Here is a 19,926-nt window from a genome sequence, read left to right on the forward strand (position 1 = left end):
ATTCATGACACAAAGTTGACCTTCAAAATACTACATTCTGGCAGCTTCACGAGATTTTTTGCAAAAGAAAGTCTTTACAAAACAAGATTTATGATGTTCACTGCAGTACATTTTGTGCTTCAGTATCATTAAGTGCGTCACTTGTCTTATTGTGAGTTTCAGTTCTTTAGTTCAGTGTTTGTGCCATTCATCCTCTGAGGATGGGAGAGCCGGATTCGGATTCTGAGCTCAGGCCGTTCTCAGTCGTGTGTTGCTCTCTCTGGTTCAGTTTTGATGTGTTTTATCGGCATGAAAAGTCATTTGTACTAGCAAATGATTTTCTGTTTTGCTGCATATAAAGAAAACGCTGAAAGCAAATATCAAAACCACAACGAGTAAAGCGAGTATAGTTTTCCCGGCTCATTCATGTTTAATTGTCACCATCCGCCTGAAACCCTGTTATAAAATGAGACGGACAGCTGGGTAAGGGTTAGCGCAACATGTGTTCTGTCTTATATTTACCCAGAATCAGCTGGGCTAAAAACAACCCAAACCCAGCGCTTTTAGTTTGTCTCCCGGCCTGTCAGACTCGGCTCAGCATCGAACTGATGGACGATGTCAATCTGCCTCTATTGTGAACATGATTAAGAGCATTAGGTCACAGAAATACTGATACACATAGAAGTGCATTGAAATCATCCACGGGAAACAAAGTGTCAGTGTATCTGTCAAACTACAGAATGGAAAATATTAATTATATTTGTTGGGTTCTGGAGATCTATTTTGTGGGTAGGCAGATGAAGTGTTTATTCTGATCGGAATAAACGTAAGTTGTTACAACTCCAGCCTACGTAATTAAAGAAGCACATCAAAAGACAACATTTGCTTGAAATAATTTTTTTTTTTTTGCAACCTCCTTCGCGTTCTCTCTGCCTGTCTCTCGAGCGTTTGGATCTCCGTGTCCGCAGCGGCGCTCCGTACATGAGCATCGACCGAATGAACGGAGCGGATGTCGGGCGGCGCTGCTCGGTAATTAAACGCACCGTGGGCTCCGTCATCAGCTCGAGCGCGTCCGCCTCATTTATTATACTGAGGGTAAGTCTAATCAAATACGCGCGGAATTATTATCGTATCGATCTCTGTAGTGGCGTGAACACGAGCGCATCGGTCTGTCTGGCCGCTTCATACGTCATGATTTCTATCGCACCGTATCGATGTGACTCAGGATTTGATGCGAGTTCAAAGGCGGCGGATGATGGTCGGTGTCGCGGCGGCGGCGGATGTGCAGATGTTCGGCGGAGGACCATTGCAGCGGCTCGAGCTGGACGACATTTTATTTTCCTGTCAGATGTTCAGGCTTGGCTTCTTTTCCCACGACGAGCCGCTGTTTGATGTTTGCAGAGGCAGGAATGAGTTGATCCTGCAGAATCATCTGACCCTAATAAAGCCTTATTCCTCCTGCCTCATCATCATTAGTATCATCATGTATCACAGAAGACCTGGACAATACAGTTTAGAAATGGTGGTTCTCAGGCCTGGAATAGTCATGAACTAAAACAATGTTTTTTAAAAAAAAGGAAATGTGTAAAATAGACCTCAACTCTCAAATATTACATGGGCTAGAAAATGTTCATTCTCTATAAAAAGATTTGGAAAAAAAAAAAAGTAAATTATATGGTCAAAGATGCAGGAACTTCTATCAAGGTGTGATTTTTTTTTCCGCTTCTTCAGGCAGATCATGTTATGAAGCGTCATTCGTCCCACAGGGAGCAATTTAGATTCAAAACAGCAGCATTGTTTCGGAAGCCACATAAGAGAAAAAAATAAAGTCTCTTAAGAAAAGAAGTAATTTCAAAGTGTACTTGAGAGAGGGCAGACATTATGATACACATTTTAATAATGCATGAGTCACATTTTAATGTGAACAAACATCCTTTTCTGAAACTTCAAACGCAGGGTGAGTCGGCGGCATGTCCACCCCAGAGCCCCCGTTAGGAGGGACGCCCTGTCCGGGGCCTTCGCCCGGGCCGGGCCCGTCTCCCGGGGCCGTGCTGGGGTCCGGATTGTCCCCCGGATCCTCACACAGCATGATGGGCCCCAGTCCCGGACCGGCCACTTCCACAGGACACTCCTTTCCGCAGCAAGCGTCTGCGGGATACAGCCAGGAGAGTCTGCACCAGATGCACAAGGTAGGGATCTAAATCAATCTAAATGCCAAAATAGCAGAGGTCGTGTTTCTGTTCTGCCGAGGGTAATGTCTCTGTTTGTCCTAAAGCCTGTGGAGGACAACCTTTCAGAAGACGCTCGCTTCAGTCAGATGAAGGTGGTTCCGATGAGGGCCGGTCACAGCGGGATGACCCGTCCAGGGAGCCCGATGGACCAGCACTCGCAAGGTAAAGCACTTCACGCCCTTCACCAGCAGCAGCCAAAGAGCCGTTTAACTAGTAGTGTCTGACCGATGTCAGTAAGTAAAGAGGTCTGCTGCCATTTTATTTTGTGTATTCAGCGTTGCTTTACTCTGTGATGTGAGACACGGCGGCTGAGAAGCGCTGCTCTGTTACGTCACGTAACGGGGCGATGTTTTACCGTTTGACTGACCTGCGTCGTTTCTGTCTCCTCCCGCAGGATACCCGTCTCCGCTGGGCGCTTCAGAGCACGTGTCCAGTCCCGTGTCCGCCAGCGGGCCTCCGTCCGGTGCCCTCCTGTCCACCTCCGGCTCCAGTTCTGCCTCGTTGGAGGGTGCGGACGGCCAAACCCTCACGCAGCAGAACCGTCCGGGAAACCAAAGCGCCGCCTCGGGCTCCGGCAGCAGCGCCTCGGGCTCCTCCGCCACCCCGACGCCCTTCAACCAGAGTCAGCTGCACCAGCTGCGGGCGCAGATCATGGCGTATAAGATGCTGGCGCGCGGGCAGCCTCTCCCGGACCACCTGCAGATGGCAGTGCAGGGCAAGCGGCCCATGCCAGGCATGCCGCAAGGACCGTCCCTGACCAGCCTGCCGCCCGGCGGTGGAGGGGGCGCCGGCTTCAGCCGAGGACATGGTGAGCAAAGATCTGACACACTTAATCGACCACGCATGTTTCTGAGCTGTTCGTAGTTCTCGTGATAGTAGATAATCCATCACGACGGACCGATGACAAGGTATGTACCGTTCTAACGAAATGTACTAAAGCAATGCTTCGCTGGCTACGAAGTGCGGGGTTGGGCTACATTCAGAGTTTAGTTATTTGATTTCACTTGTATTAAATTAAATTGGACCCACGGGACATTGAACTAAAATGACTGGAAGATGAGCTGACTGACGTGCAGTTCAAAGAATTTTAACACGACTGGTCCCTCAATTAACAATCCTAATTCAGGCCGAGGTTCTCGGTTCTCTTCTGAATGATGCTCAGCCCTGAAGGAGTGGAGACGCGTTGAACATTCAGCTGCGCTCCACTCGTCTGTGGTGACTTTAGTAAAGGGTTAGTTTGTGCCGGTTGCTCCGCAGGAATGGTGGGACCCAACATGCCTCCTCCTGGACCTTCTGGAGTCCCGGCTGGTGTTCAGGGCCAGAACCACAACGGGCCCCCTAAACCGTGGCCTGAAGGTGAGAGCGTGTGACGGCTGAACTACGTCTGGTAACGCTCTTCCGAACAGAAAAGCAGCCTGTGATGATGTTTGTCCGTATGACAGGTCCCATGGTCAATGCGGCGACCCCCTCGAACGCTCCTCAGAAGCTGATGCCGCCGCAGCCCACCGGACGTCCCTCTCCCGCGCCTCCGTCCGTGCCGCCGGCCGCCTCTCCGGTCATGCCGCCGCAAACCCAATCTCCGGGACACCTGGCCCACCCGTCTCAGCCCACCACCATGGTGCCGCTACACCAGAAGCAGAACCGCATCACGCCCGTTCAGAAGCCCTGTGGTCTAGACCCGGTCGAGATACTGCAGGAGAGAGAGTACAGGTGAGCCGCCACAGACCCGCAGGCAGTCTGACGGTCCCGAGAAAACAAACGACCGCTTAGATCAGCCTCCTCCAAACCAAATGAAATGGGACCTTTAGAGGCTGCGGTTCAATCTGCACTGAAGTGATTTGCTCCAATCTCTGTTCTGAATACAGGTGCGTGGATTCCACATCACTGTGGTAGAATTGAAATATGTACTGTTTAACTGGAAAGGCTGACTGCACGTATTCAGGATTGTCGGTAATAGTTCAAGAATCAGCCCTGGTCATTTGAGCCTGAAGCTCAGCTGTTAAATGGCTTTAAAAAATGATCCAACAGACAAAGTTTTTCAGGCACAAATCGGCTCGTTTGTAGCTCCGTTGTACGGCCGAGTGGTTCCAGGGCTTTGTCTGATGTTTTATGTCTCTGCAGGCTCGAAGCTCGTATCGCTCACCGTATTCAGGAGCTGGAGAATCTTCCAGGGTCTCTGGCTGGAGATCTGCGCACCAAAGCCACTATTGAGCTCAAAGCGCTCAGGCTGCTCAACTTCCAGAGACAGGTGATGGACCTGGACTGACGGCACATTGGCTCAAACGTTGTGATCTACTGACCTGTTCCACTGCATCAGCGCAACTGTTGAACATCCTCCGCTAAAGCGCTCTGACGGTTCGTGTGTTTGCTTTCGCAGCTGCGTCAGGAGGTGGTGGTTTGCATGAGACGTGACACGGCCTTGGAAACCTCACTGGACGCAAAGGCCTACAAGCGCAACAAGAGACAGTCGTTACGTGAGGCTCGAATCACAGAGAAACTGGAGAAACAGCAGAAGATCGAACAGGAACGCAAACGCAGGCAGAAACACCAGGCAAGCGTCTTTAAATGTCTGAGACCGCACTGGAAATCTGCGATTTAACATCTAATCAAAACTTAGATAAACAGAGCGTTTTATGATTTTGTAGAATAAGTTATGATGTAAAAGAAACACAAATATTTCAGATTGAGCTCTATTTCTAAGTGAACAATCAGCCGATCAGTGATCACTGAACCAGTTGTTCTTCCGGTGAAGCTCAAGATGTTCTGCGGATCATCTGAGGTGCTGCTGGAGAACATAATGATCAGGTTTAGTTGGTGACGCTGCAGTGCTGCCGATTCTCACATCCATCTTCCTTTTCAGTTCGCTTATATTGTGATGCTGATTATATGAGTAGTAATGAAAGATTTGGTATTAAATTACAGTAGAATTTAAAATAAACATGTCCACAAGTATTCTCAGACTTTAGTCGCTCACTGCGTTAATTCCCATGATTCATTGCTCTGGTGCAGGAATATCTCAACAGCATCCTACAACACGCCAAAGACTTCAAGGAATACCATCGGTCCATCACAGCAAAGATCCAGAAACTGACCAAAGCCGTGGCCACGTACCACGCCAACACAGAACGCGAGCAGAAGAAAGAGAACGAGCGCATCGAGAAGGAGCGAATGAGACGTCTGATGGTGCGTCCACACACACGTTGTGTTTCCGTGTTTTATGGGGACATTCCATAGGCGTAATGGTTTTTATACTGTATAAACCGTATTTTCTATCGCCCTACACCTAAACCTAGCCCTCACAGGAGACTGTGCACACTTTTACTTTCTAAAAAAAACTCATTCTGCACGATTTATAAGCCTGTTTCCTCATGGGGACCTCACAAATGTCCCCACAAGGTCAAAATTGACTGGTATTACTGTCCTTGTGGGGACATTTGTTCCCCAGGGTCACACGCACTAACTTGAGGTCAGGTGTAGCTCGTGTGTATTGTGTGTTTGTCCTGCAGGCTGAGGATGAGGAGGGGTACCGGAAGCTCATCGACCAGAAGAAGGACAAGCGTCTGGCGTATCTGCTCCAGCAGACCGACGAGTACGTGGCCAATCTGACGGAACTCGTCCGTGCTCATAAAGCTGTGCAGGCCCTGAAGGAGAAGAAGAAGAAGAAGAGGAAGAAGAAGAAGCTGGAGAACGCGGAGGGCCAGACGGGGGCTCTGGGGCCCGATGGAGAGGTGGGTTAGTGGGCTCAGGATGTAAAGCGTCACAATATATAGATGAGCTCACTCTCAACACTGTATCCCACAATGCAGTGCGCTCAAACTGACAATCAACTCTGATTATTCAATCAGGCTGATAACATTCAGGACATCTGGACACAGTCCTGTTACAGTTCTTCTCCATCAGTCCCACATATTTCTCAAACATAACCAATCTGTCACCATTTTTGCCCTCATGTCGTTCAAACCCGTAAAACTTTCTTTCTTCTGTTTTTGGAAAGTAGTGAATGTCTGAAAAGTCTGTGCATCACCGATCTAAAGGAAGCTTTGATGATAATGATGATGTTGATGATGATACTTACAGCCCCTGGATGAGACGAGTCAGATGAGTGATCTTCCAGTCAAGGTGATCCACGTGGACAGTGGGAAGATTCTGACCGGAGTGGACGCTCCTAAAGCTGGACAGCTGGACACGTGGCTGGAGATGAACCCTGGGTAAGATGACAATCGATCACTTGTGCTTCTGCTGTCCGACGTGACGATTCGATCTCCTCCGCTGACGACTCTCATGTCTCTCTTCAGTTACGAGGTCGCCCCGCGGTCGGACAGCGAGGATTCTGGGTCCGAGGAGGACGAGGTTCCTTCATCTGCTTTCTGACAGTATGAGATTAAACTGACAGTATGAGATTTATTAAAGACCTTCTATGACTGTTTCCTGACAGGAAGAGGAAGAGGAACCTCCTCAGCTGCTGCCTTCACAAACTCCCGCAGAAGATAAGAAGAAGATTCCCGACCCGGACAGTGAGGACGTGTCTGAAGTGGACGCCCGTCACATTATAGAGTAGGACGAACTCTCACGTCTGACACCCATCTGTCGCAGCTGCAGCGATCGCCAGCGTCTGCAGGCTCCTGATTCACTCTCAGTGCTGCAGTCTGAACCTGTGTGTGTGTGTGTGTGTGTGTGTGTTTTGCAGGCATGCTAAACAGGACGTGGACGATGAGTACGGTAGCGCTGTGTTTGCTCGTGGATTACAGTCGTATTACGCCGTGGCTCATGCGGTTACTGAGCGGGTGGACAAGCAGTCGTCTTTGCTAGTCAACGGCCAACTCAAGCAATACCAGGTCATTCTGGACTCTTACCAGATATTTAACATCAACACTTTCAACATTAGCGGCCAAGTGATTTTTAAGTCGCCCGTGTCTGAGAACGGGCGATCGGTACGCACAAAACACAACAAAGAAAGAGTCGAAAAGAAAGAGAGCTCTAGCGATCGCAAACGGAAAACTGACCGAAATGATATAAAACAAGCCCATTGAAGAGACTTCAGACAGACGAAACAAAACGCAACAGCAACGTGTTGATGTTTTGACCGTTTCTCTGCAGATCAAGGGTCTGGAGTGGCTGGTGTCTCTCTATAACAATAATCTGAACGGGATCCTGGCGGATGAGATGGGTTTGGGCAAAACCATCCAAACCATCGCGCTCATCACGTACCTCATGGAGTACAAGCGTCTGAACGGACCCTACCTCATCATCGTGCCGCTCTCGTCAGTCGCTCGGCCTGCTTTTACATCAGCTTTCGTACTTGTACGTGTTCACACAGAGTGTCTGTTTTGATGAACGCTGTGTTTCTCTGACAGGACTCTGTCTAACTGGGTCTACGAGTTTGACAAATGGGCGCCGTCTGTCGTCAAAGTCTCGTACAAGGTGAGTGACGCACGGAGACGGATGATCTGATGCACTGTAATGGAGTGAATGTGAATCAGCGCAAGCGGGTGATGATCCATCTTATCATGTCAACAGATTGTTTTAAAGCGGCTTCACAGAAATAAACATTAAAAAAAAAAGTGTTAATGATGTAAAGCAGCTCCACCGAAGACTGAAGTAGTGTCATTAGTTTATATCGTGCCTGATCTCGTACCCTCCCGTAAACCCAGGCACCCGTTTTCTCCCGTGGCCCGTCTGATCATGTGATCGTGTGTGTTCAGGGATCTCCTGCCGCTAGAAGAGCCTTCGTCCCGCAGCTGCGGAGCGGAAAGTTCAACGTGCTGCTCACGACGTACGAGTACATCATCAAAGACAAGCACGTGCTGGCCAAGGTAACGTGTGTTCGGTGCGTGTGCATCTGTGCAGTGTTTCACTCTGTGATTCCCAGCAGCCGTGAGCGACGTGTGTGTGTACCTAGTGTTTAGGGGGACCAAATGTCCCCAAAAGAATAGTAATGCAAGTCAATTTTAAACCTTTGTGGGTACAACGTGTGTGTGTGTGTGCGTTCCGGTTCATGCGACCTTTGACCTTGATCAGACCCGCTGATGAGATCATGTCACCTGATACAGATTCGCTGGAAGTACATGATCGTGGACGAAGGCCATCGCATGAAGAACCATCACTGTAAGCTGACGCAGGTGCTGAACACGCATTACCTGGCGCCGCGGCGCGTGCTGCTGACCGGGACGCCGCTGCAGAACAAGCTGCCGGAGCTCTGGGCGCTGCTCAACTTCCTGCTGCCCACCATCTTCAAGAGCTGCAGCACGTTTGAGCAGTGGTTCAACGCGCCTTTCGCCATGACCGGAGAGAAGGTCCGTTTAACGCTCAGGGTGTTACCGTTTAATTCGTACCGAAAACACCGTCACCCGTCTCGGGTTCGGCCTTGACTGATTATGGACACGAACGTTAATGCTGCTTGTGGTAGTGTGTTTTCTATGAAAGCATGAATCGGACATGCTCAAATGCCCTAACCCAAACATTTTAATCACTGTAACTTTTTTCTATCAAGAAAATGATCAGAGAAAAGCCATAGGCAGCCATTGCTCAGGAGCTCAGTGTTTTTATTAGGGTGGGACAAAATATCGATAATGCAATATATCGTTGTCCTTCTCCATGCGATACGGGAATCAATACGCTGGCGCCAAATGATATTTTTTTAGGAATAAAATAAGGTGCTCTGAATAGATTTGCTTGCTCCCAGCGTCACTACTTCAAGGCTCCTCAAGGTGGCGCTCAACACATGAATGAAAGAAATGTGAACATAAGTTAAGTAGCCTCCGATTAAATTGTCTCCACGATCTGCTTTTGAAGAAATGTCACAGTAGCGCACCACAGCGCACATTCGGCCTCCGTCTCAACATACTGTACAACGCCACATACGTTCGCACTGAAATTTAACTCAGCGTCAGGGTTGCACTCACGGGACACCGCACTTATTGCCGATCACAAAACAACATTGTTTGCATCTGCTTTAAAGCCTTGCCGGTTAAACAACTAAAGCCTATCAAACAAAAACAACATTGTTTGCATCTGTGATTTCCAGTTTTTATCACTCATCAGAAAAATTTTTTTTTATTGTTTTAAGGGTGGGCATTGCTATTCGCATGTAAGTAGAGGCATTATTGAAACTTCAACAACAACGATGTAGTTATCATTTCATTTACATGCACACATTTGGCAGACGGTCATAATCAAAACAACTTACACTGCATTCAGATTATACATTTTTATCAATTCATGCATTTCCTTGTAATCGAAACCCATGATCGTGGTGTTGCTAGTGCTACACTTCACGACATGAAACTTGAAGTAACCATTCAAAGCAAACCAGTGAAATGAATTTAAATGTACCACTATGTTCACGTCATTGTGATAGAATGAACAAGTGTGATTCCATCTTCAGCCTTAAATATTCCATTGTTCGTGTCAAGACATGATGGGAAAATGACGAGTAGTAGCAGGCGTGACTAGCTTTGATGACGCAGCGCTGATGTCTCTCTCAGGTGGATCTGAATGAGGAGGAGACCATCCTGATCATCCGCCGCCTGCATAAGGTGCTCCGCCCCTTCCTGTTGCGCAGGCTGAAGAAGGAAGTGGAGGCGCAGCTGCCTGAGAAGGTGAGTTTGACTTCAGTCAGTGTTCGTGTCTAGGGCGGGCACTAATGATTATTTTGGTAATCAAGGAATTGGTTGATTATTCTGATGAATAATTTAGTAATTGGATCATTTTTTGTGGTAATAAAAATAGGCCTAAGTGAACATTTTAAAATGACTTGAATGACATATATATGCACTGAGGCAATTAGACCGTTAGCATCTCGCTCAAAAATGACCAAAGAGTTTCGATATTTTTCTTATTTAAAACTTGACTGTTCTGTAGTTACATCATGTACTGAGACCGACAGAAAATGAAAAGTTGCGATTTTCTAGGCCGAAGCGGCTAGGAACTATACTCTCGTTCCGGCGTAATAATCAAGGAACTTTGCTGCCGTACCATGGGCGCAGCAGGCGCAGTGATATTACGCAATGCCTGAAAATAAGCTAACTTCCGTCAACATAACCAACCTGACCACCTGCTTGCACAGGGAGACTAATCTAACAGTCTAATCGGGCTCAATGATCTATGCTAAGCTAAAACTAAAACTGCTACCGCCAGACCCGGAGATTGGATGAATGGATTCGAAAACGGTAAAACTCAACTGGGGAGTTGGAAAATGAACCCATTTTCAAAAAAAGTGGAGTGTTCCTTTAATATTTGGCCACTTCTTTATGATAGAAGTGAACAATTTCTTGAATAAAAACTTGTAGACATCAAAACATGCAAAGTCAGGGAAATCGCAAAGAACAGTTAGCATATTTAGAAAGAGAATGATGAATCCTGTGGTCACGTAGGTTTATAAATGATTTAGATAATGTTATAAGCAAAATAAATGTGGAGTTTGAGACGGTCCACCCACGTAAATGATAACTGTTTGCGTGGAACAGCATTTACTGGGAACGGAGCCGCACTGAGATGCACGTAACCTACACATGCATAGAAATAAAGCACACATTTAAGGTGAGGGTAACGTTAGGCCATTTTGGAAAGCTGAGCAATAGCAAGCTAGCTTTGAAAGCAAGACCCCACCTTCCCTGCACAATCACGCGGCAAAGCCACGCCTCCTTCAAAAGCGTAATGGAACGTCCGTGCGAACAGAGCGCTCTGTGATATGCAAATATATATATACACTACCGTTCAAAAGTTTGGGGTCAGTAAGACTTGTAATAGTCTTTAAAGAAGTCTCTTATGCTCATCAAGCCTGCATTTATTTGATTAAAAATATAGAAAAAAAACAGTAATATTGCAAAATGTTTTTACAATATTAAATAATGTTTTTTATTTTAACATACTTTAAAATAGAATTTATTCCTGTGATGAAAAGCTGAATTTTTATCAGCTGTTACTCCAGTCTTAAGTGTCACATGATCCTTCAGAAATCATTCTAATATGTGGATTTATTATTAGAATGATCAGTGTTGGATAACATCAACAGTTGTGCTGCCAAATATTTTTTGGAACCTGTGATTTTTTTTTTCAGGATTCTTTCATGAATAACAAGTTTAAAAAGTACAGTGTTTATTCAAAATATAAATATTTTATAACAATGTAAATTATTTATTATTAACTTTTAATAAACTTTTAATTATTAACTTAATACATCCTTGGTGAATAAAAGTATTAATTTCTTAAAAAAAAAAAAAAAAAGAAACAATAAAAATGTACTGACCCCAAACTTTTGAACGGTAGTGTATATATATAAATATATATGTTGCCAGGCAGGCAGGACACCCTGTCATAATGTTGGGACCGAATAATCTGATTGGTCGAACGTTTTATGGTCCACTGATGATATAAATACATCTAGACCAATTAACTCATCGATTGCCATCGGGATGTAAAGACACTTTCAACCTTTATAACAAAAATGTTTTTGAACCGTGTTACCTACCCTGCTTTTAAACCCATGCATATGAACCGCTGCCTTTGTGAATTTGGAAGAGCACTGAGATGTATTATGATTTTTAAATGATTTTAATATTTGTGCAGCCTTAGAAAGCCGTAGATCTAACTCTTCTTTTCGTGAATTTTTGTGGAATGCACTGCCTCAGACAGACGAAGCATTTGTGCGGTTTTATGTCCACGTGCAGGTGGAATACGTGATAAAGTGTGACATGTCAGCCCTTCAGAGGGTCCTGTACCGACACATGCAGGCCAAAGGAGTGCTGCTGACCGACGGATCCGAGAAGGACAAGAAGGTGAGGAAGAGTATGTGTTGTGATTCTGTGCTGAAGATCATGACATCATTTTGGACAAATGTCTAGATGCAGATTGTGTGTTTCAAGGTAAAGGTGTGTGTGTGTGTGTGTGTGTGTGTGTGTGTGTACTTGTTTTTGCTACATTGTGGAGACCAAATGTCCCCAAAAGGATAGTAAAACCTGAAATTTTTGACATTGTGGGTACAAAAGCTTATAAATCATACAGAATGAGTTTTTTTGAGAAAGTAAAAATGCAGAAGGTTTTCTGTAAGGGTTAGGGTTAGGGGTAGGGTTAGGGTAAGGGGATAGAAAATACAGTGTGGACAGTATACAAACCATTGCACCTATGGAGAGTCCCCACAAAGATAATAAACCAGACGTGTGTGTGTGTGTGTGTGTGTGTGTGTTTCAGGGTAAAGGCGGCACTAAGACTCTGATGAACACCATCATGCAGCTGAGGAAGATCTGTAATCACCCCTACATGTTCCAGCAGATCGAGGTGTGTTAGCGTGTCTGTCCTGGTGTCGATCATCTGGTGAACGTGTTTGATTTATCGTGCCGCTGAACGTGATGTGCTGCTTTTGCAGGAGTCGTTTTCCGAGCATCTGGGTTTCTCGGGCGGGATCGTTCAGGGGTGAGCAGTAGAAATGCTGTAGAATCATCTGTGACACACGTCCGTTAGACGTCACCAGCGCTAAACCTTCATTTCACGTCTGATCTGCAGGCCTGACTTATACCGAGCCTCGGGGAAGTTTGAGGTGCTGGATCGTATTTTGCCCAAATTACGGGCGACCAATCACAAAGTGCTGCTCTTCTGCCAAATGACGTCTCTGATGACCATAATGGAGGATTATTTCGCTTACCGCAACTTTAAATACCTGCGTCTGGACGGTGAGCTCGTCTTTCTCTTTTTCTTTAGTTGGTGGTGTTTGCGAAATCGAGCGTGATCGTTAGTATTGCTGCTCACGATGATCTGGGCAAACCCGAGGGTAACTCGACCTGCAGCGTCTCAGTGATTCCTCAGATCATTCGTGTGTGTTGCTGAGGAGAGGTTGAGGCTGCTTCACAAAGTGATCACACACTACTTTCATCTGGTGAAGAAATCCACGCAAAAGGAATGTTTAGAGCTCCAGACGTCCTGACACCAGGATATCATGAGACGTGTGCCCGGACTCCATTGACTCAAGAATATGTTAAAGACATGGGAAGACATCATGGCTAGCAGCAGTTACATTTTCCTCAGACCTCAGAGCAGCTGTACGTGCCTGAGCGTGTGTTTTTGTGTTTTAGGAACGACTAAAGCGGAGGATCGTGGGATGCTGCTGAAGACCTTCAATGATCCGGCCTCTCAGTACTTCATATTCCTGCTGAGCACCAGGGCGGGCGGCCTGGGCCTCAATCTACAGAGCGCCGATACGGTCATCATATTCGACAGCGACTGGAACCCTCATCAGGTACCTGGTCGTCGTCGTCTTGGACGACGCGTGTCATTTGAGCCGTTCGATGCCGTTCTGAGTCTTCTGATGTTCTCTGTCTGCAGGACCTCCAGGCGCAGGATCGAGCTCACCGCATCGGACAGCAGAACGAGGTGCGGGTTCTGCGGCTCTGTACCGTCAACAGCGTAGAGGAGAAGATCCTGGCGGCCGCTAAATACAAGCTGAACGTGGACCAGAAGGTGATCCAGGCCGGCATGTTCGACCAGAAGTCGTCGAGTCACGAGCGCCGAGCGTTTCTGCAGGCCATTCTGGAGCACGAGGAGCAGGACGAGGTCAAGAGCTTCATCCGGTCTCGACCACATTTACGCGAACGAGAATATTCCGTGAGATTGTTGTTTTTTCAGAACGTGCCGATTAGCACGTCTACAGGTATACCCTGTAATACCCCGGTAGCTGTGAAGCACCAAAACCTTAGTTTCTGTGTGGTCATGAATGTTTTCTCTCTTTTCTGTTGTTCTAAAGCTCTTCTGATTGCTTGCTGTTTTTGTCTGCGTCCGTTTCTGTCTCAGGAAGAAGACGAGGTGCCGGACGACGAGACCGTCAACCAGATGATCGCCAGGAGCGAAGACGAGTTTGACCAGTTCATGGTCGCATTTCACGTTCTCTCGCTTGTGTTTGCTGATCATTACATCCAGATCGAATCCGAATGAACTTCCGTTGTCTCTTTGTTTCTGCGTAGCGTATGGACTTGGACAGACGCCGCGAGGAAGCCCGCAATCCGAAGCGAAAGCCTCGTCTCATGGAGGAGGACGAGCTGCCCACGTGGATCATGAAAGACGACGCCGAGGTGGAAAGACTCACCTGTGAGGAAGAAGAGGAGAAGATGTTCGGCCGTGGCTCCCGTCAGAGGAAAGAGGTGGACTACAGCGACTCGCTCACAGAGAAACAGTGGCTGAAGGTCAGACGTACGCTTCGCTTTCTCACGCGCGAGCTTCTCGTCCTCTGCCGGACGTTTCTGATCGATCCCTCTTTTGTCAGGCCATCGAGGACGGGACCCTGGAGGAGATCGAGGAGGAGGTGCGACACAAGAAAACGGCTCGGAAGAGGAGGCGCGATCGGGATCCGGACGCCATCCCGTCCACTTCGGGCGCTCGTGGAGGAAGAGAGAGAGACGACGACAGCAAAAGACAGAAAAAACGAGGCCGTCCACCATCCGAGAAGCTTTCGCCGAACCCTCCGTCGCTCACCAAGAAGATGAAGAAGATTGTGGACGCCGTTATCAAATATAAGGAGAAGTGAGTGTCAAAGTCGTTTCCAATAGCAGTTGAGAAAAGTACAGGTAAAAAGCAGGACGTGCTGATGGCTCTGGATCTCTGGGACGGGTTCTTGCGTCTTCAGATGTTTCTCGTGAACGTGGTTGTGATGCTGCAGGTCTGTTAGAGCAGATGTTTTCTCAGTGTCTGGTTGTGTCTGGAGGCTCTGGTCCTTCAGTGAAGAAGGGCGGGTCGTAGGTTAGCTGGAGAGTGTGAATTATTCCTCCTTAAACGTCCGTGACTGATGTCCGTTCGTCTCGTGATGTTCTGAATGTTGCAGTAACGGCCGTCAGCTGAGCGAGGTGTTTATCCAGCTGCCGTCACGCAAGGAACTGCCCGAATACTACGAGCTGATCCGCAAACCGGTGGACTTCAGGAAGATCAAGGTGAGCGTGTCCATGCAACGCCACTGATCCTTGAACACAGTCGGCCGTGTGTGAGCTCAGGTTTTATTCAGGTGTTGTTTGTGTGTGAGCAGGAGCGCATTCGGAGCCATCGCTACCGCAGCCTCAACGATCTGGAGCGAGACGTGATGCTGCTGTGTCAGAATGCTCAAACCTTCAACCTGGAGGGATCACTGGTGAGACACACACACACACACAATGCTGCAGACGATCCTCAGCAAACTTACACTGAAAACACACACATCTACAGATGCATTTACTCTCTCGTCTGTGTGTGTGTGTGTGTGTGTGTGTGTGTGTGTCAGATCTACGAAGACTCTATCGTGCTGCAGTCGGTGTTCACCAGCCTGCGTCAGAAGATCGAGAGAGAGGAAGAGAGTGATGGAGAGGAGAGTGAGGAAGATGAAGAGGATGAAGGCTCTGATTCAGAAAGTCAGTCAAATAAATATAAAAATGCATATGCATAATGAAAATGTGTGAACTAACCGTGAGCTGGATGCCACCTGTAGAGAGGAACTATTGACCCATCTGTGTGTGTGTGTGTGTGTGTGTGTGTGCGCAGCTCGATCCGTGAAGGTGAAGATCAAACTGAGCCGTAAGGACAGAAGCGCAGAGCGCGGCAGAGGACGCAGGAGAACCGCGAGAACGAGAGCGAAACCTGTCGTTAGTGATGACGACACAGACGAGGAGCAGGAGGAGGTGATGAACACACACACACACACACACACACACACACACACACAGACAAAACACTGAGTCACATCAAACTACAATAATGATCCGTGTGTTGTTTAAGTCACACGTGTGTGTGTGTGTGACTCTCGTGTTTGTTCAGGATCGATCCAACAGCGCCAGTGAGGAAGAGCAGGGATGAAGATCCACGTCAAAGCGTTAAAGATACAAACACACCATACAGTAGAAGAACCGATCATCCCATGATCCGCACCCAGAATAATCGTGCGTTCACACATTCATCATTAGCTTGTGAAGAAAGAAGGAGTCTCTGTCTGTACTGAGATGTTGTGGCTGTTGTGATGCTGAGTCTTCAGACGTGGACGAGATGCTGTTTAGACGTCGTCATGTTTCTGTGACACTGATTATTAGACGTTGCTGTTTTAGAAGGGCACATTTGTGATCGTCTGTCAAATGATCTAGTATAAACCCAGTAACCTGTCAGTTAATTGCACTAGTGTGTCATTTAGCAGAACATTAGCATGTACAGTAGATGTAATAGATTAGAAGCAGCCTGTTATTATATGCTCATATGATCGTTGTTTTGCTCTACAAGCGGTGTGTGTGTGTGTGTGTGTGCGATGTAAGACCAGTTTAAAGGCCGTTCACACACTGACCTGACGTTCACGCTTGCGTGCACTTGAGTAAAACGGTTTGGAGGTTTTTTTTGCAGACAGAAGCGCTCTGGAACATCATGTAAATGTGAACTCACCCGATCTGTGCAGGAGGACGCGGCTCGTGCTCGTGCTCTTACAGGTTATTGAAGAGTTGCGCGTGCACTGATTTAACCGACAGATGCGCGGGAAGCTGCTTACTGACTGAACGTTAGGAAGGACGTTGCAAACGCACGGAAACAAAGCTTTCTCGCAGTAACCTGCGCTGGTCTGCTCTCGTCGGTCGTCACCAAATCGTTTGCGTAGCGCTGAAATGTCCTGAACTCTGTCGCTCGAATCGCTGGAAATCGCCAGCTCTGGTTGAAAATGGCTGACGTCCGTTGATTTGTAACTGCGGAACGATTTCTGCGTGTACGGACGGCGACCGTTGGCGACGCGACACAGATCCCGACCGGCAGCTGGTGAACGTTAGTGAACGGTCGGTGGAGAGACCGAATCTCTGTCTGTGTGAACGGCCCGTTTGTGTAGATGAGGTGGTGTTTGATGCGTTTCTGTTTATTCATGTTAAAGCAGGTTTTGTCTGCTCTGGCCCTCGAGATGCACATTCTCGCAGAATTCAGCTAACCTTAACTAATCAAACACACCTGAACAATCTAATCAAGGTCTTGAGGATTACTACTAGACACTTGAAGTCAGGTGAGTTTGACCAAAGTTGTAACTACAGTGGATCTGAAGGGCCAGAGCCGAAGCCCGTGATAAAGACCTTCAGCTGCTGCTCATCATCATATTTTAACTCTGTTTCTGGTGTTTTGATGGCCGATCTGCTCCGTTACTGTAGATGAATCCTATTATTCCTGAACTTTCTAGCGGCTCTTTAATGGCATGTGCACTTACTGTAGTGAATGTATGTTTGTGCGTGTAGATTTTCACTCACTAGATGAAACCCAATAAACATCACAACCTCCTGTGTGTGTTTGTAGGGTTCTGTTGTTTTTTCTGACATTCAGTATGAAACGTCTGGATCTCGTCTGGATCTTTCCACCTGATCCCGAAGGTGGGATTTTGATTTTGTGGGAGCCAGTGTCGCGGAGCAATTGCCGAATTTCTCAGTGAAGTCAATGAAGCTCGAGAAGCAGAGCTCCAGATGTCAAAGTAAGAATTTATTGAACAAAGCAACAAAGCCGAGAACCGCATCTGATGTCCGGGCATCCATTCTTATACCTGTCCTACGCTAACCAAATTCGGTAGGTCCGTTTTTTTTTTTATTGGTTACGCCTGTCCACTTGGTGCAATCAGATCAGCCATTTTTATTCCGCCGCCTCCTGTTGGTTGGAGGTGGTCACATGAGACATAAATCAAACTTGTTTACGTGTACCTGTCATATGTTGGATATCACCCAAGGTTCATTGGTTGACTTAAGTCCACTGGTACAGTCCAGTGAAATCACCGGTGCTGCCCAACAGGTGACACCTAGGACTGTATTGAGTCATCCAGTATTGTAATAATCAGCATATTGATCAGTCTGTGATTACTTTTATGACCATACATCATATGTTTAAGTAAAGTAATACCATATTGAGTAAAATAGCATAATATATCTTAGAATAACACAATGCCAGCCAGACTCAATCAATGACTTCTGTCAGTACTGTCATATAGTGCTACTGGGCCTCTGGGCGACCTGGGTTCGAATCCCGACCCAGGGTCCTTTGCTGATCTTGTTCCCCTGCTCTCCACCCAACTGTCTCCACTGTTCTATCATCTAAAAAGTCAAAAAAAAAAATCTAAGTGGGTATCTGTCATGCTGGAGCAGACACACACAGCACAGAATCCTCTAGAATGTTACCGTTTAGAACAAAATTTTGACCTTGGAGGAATTTCTAAAGCAAACACACACAACACTTTTGAGAGTAAGCACCAGGCAATGGTGCTTTTGTGTGTAATATGGCATAATAACCACTAGATGGCATTAATGTCCATGAACAGTTTTCTGCGGATTTCGAGGAAAAGTGAGAAGGTTAGGAGTCTGATTACATCTGAAACAAACAGTGAGTGTGATAATCATGTTGCTCTCACAAAAACACTGAAGATAAAACACTTGAGGAAATCCTCAATCCTCTAATTATAGCCCAATTAAGTTACTATCACTGCTGCAGCTCATGGCACTACCACTCTGAAGAGATGATGATGATGATGATGATGATGATGACCAGTGTTGGGGGTAATGTATTACAAGTAATGTGAGTTACGTAATAATATTACTTTGTTCAAGTAACTTGTAAAGTAATGCATTACTTTTGAATTTCTAAGAAAATATCTGAGTTGCTTTTTCCCCCTTTATTGATTGACAAGTCTCCTGTCGGGAAATTGAGAGTAAACATGATGTTACTGTATTTTAGACTAAATGTGAACATGCATTAATTCATCTCACTCACAAAAAAACAGATTCAGTATCCCTCTAAATGAATACAAACAGTGAAATGCAAACTCAGAATATAATGCCACCATGCAATAATTAAATATGTTAAATAAAACAAATATCCTTTATGCGTTTAATCCCATTTTATTAACCAGTGTCTTTGCTGCTGACCTTTGATGATGCAGTTGAACCATACTAATAAGCAAAAATGACTTTAGATAAACTAACATTTGTGCTTCATTTTTTTATAGCTAAAGACTGACCTCCTGCATAAATGTACTTTTCTTTCAGCCTGAGGTGAATTCATTTCAAAACGAAGCAAGCCCTGCCCAGATTTAAAAAGTAACACAAAAGTAAAGTAATGCATTACTTTCCATAAAAAGTAACTAAGCAACGTAATTAGTTACTTTTTCAGGGAGTAACGCAAATTGTAATGCATTACTGCATTTAAAAAGTAACTTTCCCCAACACTGATGATGAGTCTGTGTGTATCTCTCAACGTCAAACGCACTGGCTCATTTTCATACACACTGAGTGTGATTTCACCATAAACCGATTCTGTGTTTTTGACTCGGCATGATGTAATACTGGAAGAGCTTAGAGTTCTGCGCATTAGTTTCTCAATGCATTGTTCTTCCTTCTTGAGTATCCAGTAAAAGTTTTCATCTTTTGTATTAATTGAGTCACTCAGTTGTCCTCAGTATGAAGAGATCTCAAAATCGTACAGTCCGGGTAACGACGCACGGTATTACAGTCGAAGGGTGTGTCAACTTCTGAACAGATCATTTTTAGAAATGAATTTGTTTTGTGGAGTGTATGTAAACACCTGTTTCGTGAAACAGCTTATTCAGGACAGTGCTAAATAAAAAATAACACCATGTTTTCACGATCCCTTTTATTTTGTTAAAATTATGATCATTTGGCATATTCTGAAGGGGGTTTGTATTCAGGATCTTCTTCTGCAAACACAGTCACATTCTTCATGAGTCTCGCTTGTGTAAATCAGGGGTGGCGAACGTCGG

The 19,926-nt window shown here is 46.2% G+C and overlaps 1 protein-coding gene across 3 annotated transcripts; it reads left to right on the forward strand.

Moving 5' to 3' along the window:
• The first annotated feature begins 916 nt into the window (after positions 1 to 916).
• Positions 917 to 17,454, forward strand: LOC127166433 (transcription activator BRG1). 3 transcript variants are annotated; one of them, XM_051111690.1, is made up of 33 exons: positions 917 to 1,074; positions 1,936 to 2,168; positions 2,255 to 2,372; positions 2,605 to 3,018; positions 3,468 to 3,566; positions 3,653 to 3,920; positions 4,332 to 4,458; positions 4,588 to 4,761; positions 5,220 to 5,393; positions 5,717 to 5,938; positions 6,288 to 6,418; positions 6,506 to 6,560; positions 6,646 to 6,764; positions 6,898 to 7,045; positions 7,308 to 7,471; positions 7,565 to 7,631; positions 7,913 to 8,023; positions 8,261 to 8,503; positions 9,695 to 9,808; positions 11,879 to 11,986; positions 12,399 to 12,485; positions 12,574 to 12,620; positions 12,711 to 12,877; positions 13,277 to 13,440; positions 13,527 to 13,851; positions 13,945 to 14,069; positions 14,162 to 14,380; positions 14,461 to 14,717; positions 15,016 to 15,121; positions 15,214 to 15,315; positions 15,445 to 15,571; positions 15,702 to 15,838; positions 15,975 to 17,454. In XM_051111690.1, the coding sequence occupies exons 2-33, from the start codon at positions 1,950 to 1,952 to the stop codon at positions 16,011 to 16,013; spliced, it is 4,977 nt and encodes a 1,658-aa protein (XP_050967647.1). In that variant the 5' UTR covers positions 917 to 1,074; positions 1,936 to 1,949; the 3' UTR covers positions 16,014 to 17,454. The 3 variants fall into 3 exon arrangements, with proteins under 3 accessions (XP_050967647.1, XP_050967648.1, XP_050967649.1); XM_051111691.1 differs by having other exon boundaries at positions 13,527 to 13,805; positions 13,992 to 14,069; XM_051111692.1 differs by having other exon boundaries at positions 918 to 1,074; positions 13,527 to 13,754; positions 13,992 to 14,069.
• The last annotated feature ends 2,472 nt before the right edge of the window (positions 17,455 to 19,926 follow it).

Source organism: Labeo rohita, chromosome 6, assembly GCF_022985175.1.
Source record: "Labeo rohita strain BAU-BD-2019 chromosome 6, IGBB_LRoh.1.0, whole genome shotgun sequence".
In the NCBI taxonomy this organism is placed as follows: Eukaryota; Metazoa; Chordata; class Actinopteri; order Cypriniformes; family Cyprinidae; genus Labeo; species Labeo rohita.

Bases quoted from the DNA above. Each gene is read 5' to 3' on its own strand.
- LOC127166433 (XM_051111690.1), top strand. From the start codon at position 1,950: ATGTCCACCCCAGAGCCCCCGTTAGGAGGGACGCCCTGTCCGGGGCCT. The intron at 11,987-12,398 runs GTGAGGAAGAGT...TGTGTGTTTCAG, and splicing joins GATCCGAGAAGGACAAGAAG to GGTAAAGGCGGCACTAAGAC. The intron at 12,621-12,710 runs GTGAGCAGTAGA...TCTGATCTGCAG, and splicing joins TCGGGCGGGATCGTTCAGGG to GCCTGACTTATACCGAGCCT.